Raw genomic sequence first — 7385 nt, forward strand, 5'->3', positions numbered from 1 at the left:
AGCAGTCACAACACCCTTTGGCTTATTCGAATACACCAGAATGCCATTTGGACTGCGTAATGCATCGCAAACTTTCCAGCGGTTCATCGACGAGGTGACCCGAGGCTTGGATTTCTGCTATGCATACGTCGACGACATCCTGGTTGCCAGCGTTTCGCCCGAACAACATGCTACCCATTTGCGGCAACTACTTTCGCGTCTGGACGAATATGGAATCATCATCAACCCGGATAAGTGCCTCTTCGGAGTACCAGAGATTGACTTTTTGGGACATCGCCTCACATGTGACGGTATAAAACCCCTGAATGACAAAGTTCAAGCTATTGAAAATTTTCCATTGCCTGAAAACAAGCGAAAACTTCGGCAATTCCTCGGCCTAGTTAACTTTCATCGACGCTTCATACCAGCTTGTGCGCACACACTGAAGCCATTAAATGATCTCCTCTCAACCCCTGGACCAGGCACTGCACCACTAGAGTGGACGGACGACGCTCGTGCCGCTTTCGACATAATCAAATCTGACCTCGCGACGGCAGCTCTCCTAACTCACCCGCAGCCAGACGCACCAACTCGCCTCATGGTAGACGCCTCTAGCAACGGCGTGGGTGCTATACTGCAGCAATGCATCGGTGACGAATGGAAGCCTCTCGCATTCTTTTCAAAAACACTGTCCCCTGCACAAACCCGGTACAGCACATACGGACGTGAGTTACTCGCTATTTATTTGGCAGTGAAATATTTCCGCCACTTCCTGGAAGGCAGGTCATTCTATATTCTCACTGACCACAAGCCACTGACTCACGCCTTCACCACTCGATCGGATGGACTGTCACCGAGAGAAATTCGACAACTGGCATTTTTATCGGAATTCTGTACTGATATTCGCCATGTCGCTGGCTCTGCGAACGCCGCAGCTGACGCACTCTCGCGTTCCCACATAAGCAGTGTCACTTTGCTTTCAACTTCCGTCGATTTTGACAAAATGGCATTAGCACAAAGGGAAGACAATGAGCTCCGAGAGCTAAGAAATTCTTCATCCAATCTGGTATTTCAAGATGTGCCATTGCAAACCTGCACAGAACTACTCGCATGTGACATGTCCACTGGCACACCACGCCCATTTGTACCAAAATCGTTTCGCCGTTGCGTCTTTGACTCTCTGCACTCATTGTCGCACCCGGGAATCCGTGCAACGCAAGCACTTGTGACAACGCGATACCTGTGGCCGGGAATGAACAAAGACGTTCGAGATTGGTCGCGTACGTGTACTCAGTGTCAACGATCGAAGATACAGCGCCACACTGTCACTCCACTGTCAACATTTCTTCCTCCAGACGCACGGTTCAGAGAAGTCCATATTGACATTGTTGGTCCCTTGCCACCTTCCCAAGAATGCTGCTACATTCTTACATGTGTCGACCGCTTCACTCGCTGGCCAGAAGCCGTTCCTATGCGAGATATGTCCGCTGAGACTGTTGCTAAGGCATTCCTGCGGACATGGATTGCACGCTTCGGAACACCATCCATCATCACAACTGATCGTGGACGCCAGTTTGAGTCTTCCCTCTTCAAGGAACTTCTCGCTATCCTTGGCACACATCGTATCCGCACAACAGCTTATCATCCAGCAGCTAACGGAATGGTGGAGCGAATGCACCGACAGCTTAAATCTTCCATAACTGCGTACGGCGAACCTTCCCGTTGGACCGAAGTGCTCCCACTTGTGCTCCTCGGCATGCGCACAACACTCAAAAGTGACTTGAAGTGCACCAGCGCTGAGTTGCTCTACGGAACAACCCTTCGCCTCCCTGGTCAGTTTGTAGAAGCAAACAAAAATGAGGTCTTGCCCGATTCTCTACAGTACGTGTCACGCTTGCGAACAATGATGGACAGCCTCCGTCCCACACCGACTCGCGCAAAGCAGGCTACTCATGTGTACATGTCTAAAGACCTAGATAACTGCACCCACGTTTTCCTGCGCCGTGACGCGGTGAGAAAACCACTCCAGCCACCATACGACGGCCCATTCAGAGTACTTCGTCGCAGCCCGAAAACTTTCACCATTGAAATTCGTGGACGATCCGAAGTCATCTCCGTGGACAGACTAAAACCGGCGCACATGGAGCAACCGCTGAACGACACCGCCACTGAGCCACATTCGAGAATCAGCCATCCCTGCACCACACGTTCCGGAAGAACTGTACGTCAACCTATGCGATTTGGGACATAATTGACATGCTTCTTCTGCCGCCGACATACTTGTGTAATATGCGGGCCTCTTCCTATACGAGGAGGGGGAGTTGTGTAGGAACAGTTTCGGTTTCGGTTTCACTGCCAATGTCTGGCAACCACGAGCAACCCTGGTGTGCCGCCGGAGGGCGCGGTCAATGTAAACATCGTCTCGAGTTCCACCCGGGGTCACAGGAGAACAGCAGACGCTTCCGAGGGACGAGACGCGCTCGTGGGGCCTCGTACAACGCAGTCATGTATACTTAGTAATAAACAGTTAATTCAGTTTAATTTAACCAAGAAATCAATTCCTCTACAAATACTTGGCTCATTAAATCGTTAAGCAGAACTGTAACGCGAAAGGCGCTTTTTAGTTTTCAAGTCTTCTTCCTCGCTGTTTTCATTCGCTCTGTTGTACATTGCTGCTGACACGGGTACCTGTTCCGGGAAATTAAGCAGTAAAGACAACACGCATGTGTCCATGCCTGAGGTTCCCTCTAAGTGATTACTCTTTCAACTGCGTGAAGTGGCGTAGCTGTAACAAAGGCAGTGTGTCATCGGCTGATATTCCCGATGAAATTACCTATGCTGATCAGGAAAGCAGCGTACACTAAATAACGTGTTGAAAGGGTGTCGTTTCGCCTCACAAAAATAGTCCTGGGGGGCTATTTTGTACGCGTTCTGTCATAGAACGGAGGCGGGACCGAACGGAAGAACGAGAGGGAGCAAGCAGCCAATAGCTATCTAAGGAATTTGGGAATGTTTTCAGCGCACAAAAATTATGGAATCCTTATAGCTGAACATCAATATTGTCGGACATTGTTTTTCAAAGCTTTAAACTGAAGAATGCGATAACATTAACAATTTATTTACGTTAGCGTCTTGACATAGCATAGCTCTAGGTCAGCGCCTCCTCTATTTTTCTGTGCCTGGGCGAAGGAGCGGAGCGCAATGGGAACCGACCGTCGGCGTTAGTGCGGCTTTTAGCCGCCGGGCGCCGCCACCGTAGTAGACCAGTCGTCGCGTCGTCGCTTGCGGAAACGAATGCCGTGGCTGCATTCGAAGCTGCTATATGGTTCAGTTTTCGGCTGTATTCGCGTTGTTGAAAGTATAATGAAAACTTGTAAACTCGAATCATGAAGCACTTGTCGTTCTGGGCAACCAGCCCATTTCGAAGGCATGCGTCTTTCGCGGCTATTTGATCGAGACGCTCGCGCGTCGTCTGCTAGCCCGATTCCAGAGAGCGCATGCCAGTGATGCGCGGAAAATTGTTTTGTCACCGTTACGGTCGCTTGAATGACAGTCGGTTATTGACTGTCTGAAAGTCGATTTTCGAAAGCAGCATTTGCCAAAAGCTAATACTGAAAGCTTGGGCGCTTAATGTTCCCCGATGCGTGCTGCCGTCTACTGGTGATACGCAAGGCATGAGTTCATGCGCTAAATAATGTCAATAAGCTGCTTCCAGTGACAATGTACATAATGATTGTCGGTTGTTTCGCCGGTAGCGCATGTAGTGTCCATGGGTTCCGATTTTTCAGCTTCGGGACCTAATGTCAGCGCTACATGCACATGGCGGCGATGGCGATGATGATGAAAAAACATTTATTATAAAAGAAAAAAAAGAGAGTTTGGGGGCCAAAGCATGACCCCGGTACATGGTCGGCGTCCCTAGTCCGGGACACCGCATGACGAGGCCCCGTCTCGCGCCCGTCGCACCAGAGCCCGTTGCGACTCCAGTGAGGAGCAGTTGAGGAGGGCAGTCTCCCATGCCTCTCGTGAAGGGGTAGGGGAAGGGGGCAGGTCGGGATTTTTAGTACATGCCCACACCATGTGGAAGATATCGCAGGTCTCCCCACAGTGTGGGCACCGCCCATCCGTGTTTGGATCGTAGTGCTTTAATATTGCAGGGCAGAGTAGAGTACCTGTCTGCAGGCGCCTTAGAGTTCGCTCATCCGCCTTACTCAGCCCCTTTGCAGGAGCCGGGAAAAGGCGGTGAGTGTCGCGATAATATGAGAGAATTTCTTTGAACCGCAGAAGCGGTGTATTGGCCTCTGAGTCATAAGAGCCAGGGTGAGGAGCCCGGTGGGTAAGCGCTCGGGCGGCCGCGTCAGCGGCCTCATTACCTCGTAAGCCCTGATGGCCAGGAGCCCATATAATGCGTTTCGGGGTCGGATCAATGGCAGCCCGTTTTAGAATTTGGCCGGCTAAGGGGGATATCTCCCCTGCCAAGTAGTGAGCACATGCTTTACGGGAGTCCGTGATGATGACTTTCGAATTGGGATCCGCGGCAGCAAGCGCTATCGCTACTTCCTCAGCTCGCTCTGAATTTTGTGCTCGGAAGGAGAGCCCATTGACGTGTTTTTCCTGGTGAATTACAGAGGCCGTGTAAAATCCCTTGGGCGAAGGCCCTGCTATGTCCACGTAGAATACACCAGGTCGAGAGCCGTGTTGTCTTTCAAGCGTCCGAGCCCGCGCTTGTCGTCTGCTTTCGTGCGTGTGCGTATCCATGTTACTGGGGAGCGGAGAGACCGAGAGCATATGGCGCCACAGTTCTGGAATACGCTCCGCCTCCTCTGCAGGGCAAACGTGTTGGATCTGTAATCGGTTTAGCAGGCGGCGCCCGGGAGCCGTCTGCACGAGCCGCGTGTATTGATTCACAAGGTGGGCCTCCCGCAACTCCTGGTAGGAGTTGAGCACGCCTAAAGCTCTGAGTTTGGCGTTGGAGGTGGCCACAGGGAGATCCAGAGCTCGCTTAGTCGCCTTGCGAATGATGGCATCTATTCTGTCGTCTTCGTGCTTGTTAGTGCGAAGGTATGGGACGGCGTAGAGTATCCGGCTAGTCACGAAGGCATGGGCGAGCCGAAGCGCGTCCCTGCCCCGCAGACCGCCCCGCTTGTTGGAAACGCGGTGGATCATGCGCCCTACCTGTTCGCCTACTATCCGGAGTTTCGCAATTGTGGAGTCCGGTCTGAGTCTGTGGTGAATGAACAGGCCGAGAATCCGAAGCTCCTCCACCTCTCTGATGGGAACCCCAGACAGAGAGATGTGTATGGCTGACTTATCGGTTGGCTTCGCTCTAACATGCAGAAGCTCTGATTTGGTTGGAGCACATTGGAGTCCACAATCGTTGGCATACGCCTCGACTATGGATGCGGCCCGCTGAAGGCGTTCCTGCATTTCCCCAATGCTCCCTTCGGTGGTCCATATTGTAATGTCATCGGCATATACTGCGTGTTGAATGCCTTCCACCTGGGCCAATTTGTTTGGAAGGCGCATCATAGCAACGTTGAACAGGAGCGGTGATAACACAGCTCCCTGAGGGGTACCCCGTGTTCCCATAATGTACGGGCCATATTCCTCGTCCTCGATCCGAAGAAGGGCCTGGCGTTTAGAGAGGAAATCTCTTATATATGCAAAGGTCCTAGCCCCGCAGTCGGTGGAACTCAAGTTGGCCAGGATGCTATCGTGTTTAACATTGTCGAAAGCACCCTTCAGATCGAGGGCGAGGATGGCTTTGTCATTGTGTTGCATAGTTGTGGGTTGTATGATGGCCCTGTGCAGCTGGAGAAGGACGTCCTGTGCAGACATATGTGGGCGAAACCCAAACATGGTGTCTGCAAAGAAGCCCTTGCTCTCCAGGTATGGAGAGAGGCGATCCCGTACCATCGTCTCCATAAGCTTGCCCGTGCACGAGGTCAGTGATATGGGCCTCAGATTTTCCGTATTCACGGCCTTGCCTGCTTTGGGAATAAAAGTCACAAGTGATGTTTTCCACTCGGGAGGGAGCGGACGTCCGTCCCAGATGTGGTTCATGTATTCTAATAAATGAAGATAGGCTGTGTCAGGGAGGTTTGCCAACAGTTTCACTGTTATGCGGTCCCTCCCTGGAGCCGTACCCCGTCACATTTTAGCTAAGGCAGCTTTAAGGTCATGCAACTGAAAATGGGCATCGAGTTCGTGGTTAGGCTTACCAGAGTACGTGTACGCCGGCCCAGTCGGGTCCTCCGTGCGACAGAGATATCTATCGCACAGAGCATCCGCAAGCTGTGCCGACGTGCCTTGGTACCCATGCAGAGCTCGCCGGAGTTGCTTTTGCGTCTCCCCTCTCGTTTGAGAGGGATCTATGAGACTGCGAAAGAGACGCCATGTCCCCTTCGAGCTCATCTGACGAGCTGCGGCGTCGCAGCGGGCTATCCAATTTGAATCGGAGAGCTGGGCAGCATACGCTGCAGCCTGCTCCGTGAGTTGGGCTATACGGGTACGTAATTTGCGATTAGTCTTCTGTTTTTTCCAACGTTTTGTTAAGCTGCGGCGCGCCTCCCACAAGTGGAGGAGGTGAGTGTCCACTGCGGGGATCTCTTCGTTGGTTCGAAGTGTAGTAATGTGTTTTTTCTGAATGTGGTTTATGTGTGTAGCCCACTCCGCGTAGCCGCCAGAAAATAATACGGGGGGAATAGTTTCATTACGGAATTGTTGCCAATCGGTCAGCTTGGCCTGACCCCATTTTTTATGCGCTGGCTTTTCCAGGAGTGTAACTCGGAGAAGGCAGTGATCACTGCCTAGAGAATCGCCTAAGTTCTCCCAGGTAGCATCCTTAGCATTTTTTACGAGAGTGAGGTCCGGACACGTGTCACGGGTTACGGAGTTCCCCATTCGAGTGGGGTACGCCGGATCCGTGAGCAGCGTGAGGCGAAGGGTGGAGATAAGCCCCGCCAGCTTACGCCCTCTGGCCTGCTCGTAGTGATAGCCCCAGTGAAGGCTGGGAGCATTGAAGTCTCCAACAATCACTAAAGGATCTTTGTCTGCCAATTTGATTGCACTAAGGAAGATTTCGCTGAAAGTTACGCGCGGCTTACGCGGGGGGCTGTATATATTTAGGATATGTATTGACGGGTCGCGACGTCTGAGAGGCAGTACCCTGACCATGGTGTATTCTTGATCGGTACTCAAGTTTAAATTGACCTGAATCGCTGTATATGCCTTATTCACCAGGATGCACGACGAGGGGCCCCCCTGGAAAGTACTGTACCCAGGGAATTTAGCGTCCATGCCGGGCTCCTGCAAAGCAAGCAGGGCCGGCATATTTCCAAGGGACTGCAGGTAGAGCTGGAGGTGCGACCGTTTTTTCCAAGCTCTAAAACCCCTGCAGTTCCATT

The 7385-nt window shown here is 52.0% G+C and overlaps 1 protein-coding gene across 1 annotated transcript; it reads right to left on the reverse strand.

Annotated features, from left to right (window-relative positions):
- Window positions 1-3897: 3897 nt before the first annotated feature.
- Window positions 3898-5706, reverse strand: LOC125759546 (uncharacterized). The gene has a single exon (XM_049418472.1). It carries the CDS (start codon window positions 5566-5568, stop codon window positions 3898-3900), a length of 1671 nt encoding a protein of 556 aa, XP_049274429.1. The 5' UTR covers window positions 5569-5706.
- Between the last annotated feature and the right edge of the window lie 1679 nt (window positions 5707-7385).

Source organism: Rhipicephalus sanguineus, chromosome 8 (assembly GCF_013339695.2).
Source record: "Rhipicephalus sanguineus isolate Rsan-2018 chromosome 8, BIME_Rsan_1.4, whole genome shotgun sequence".
Lineage (NCBI taxonomy): Eukaryota > Metazoa > Arthropoda > Arachnida > Ixodida > Ixodidae > Rhipicephalus > Rhipicephalus sanguineus.

Bases quoted from the DNA above. Each gene is read 5' to 3' on its own strand.
- LOC125759546 (XM_049418472.1), bottom strand. From the start codon at position 5,568: ATGGGAACACGGGGTACCCCTCAGGGAGCTGTGTTATCACCGCTCCTG.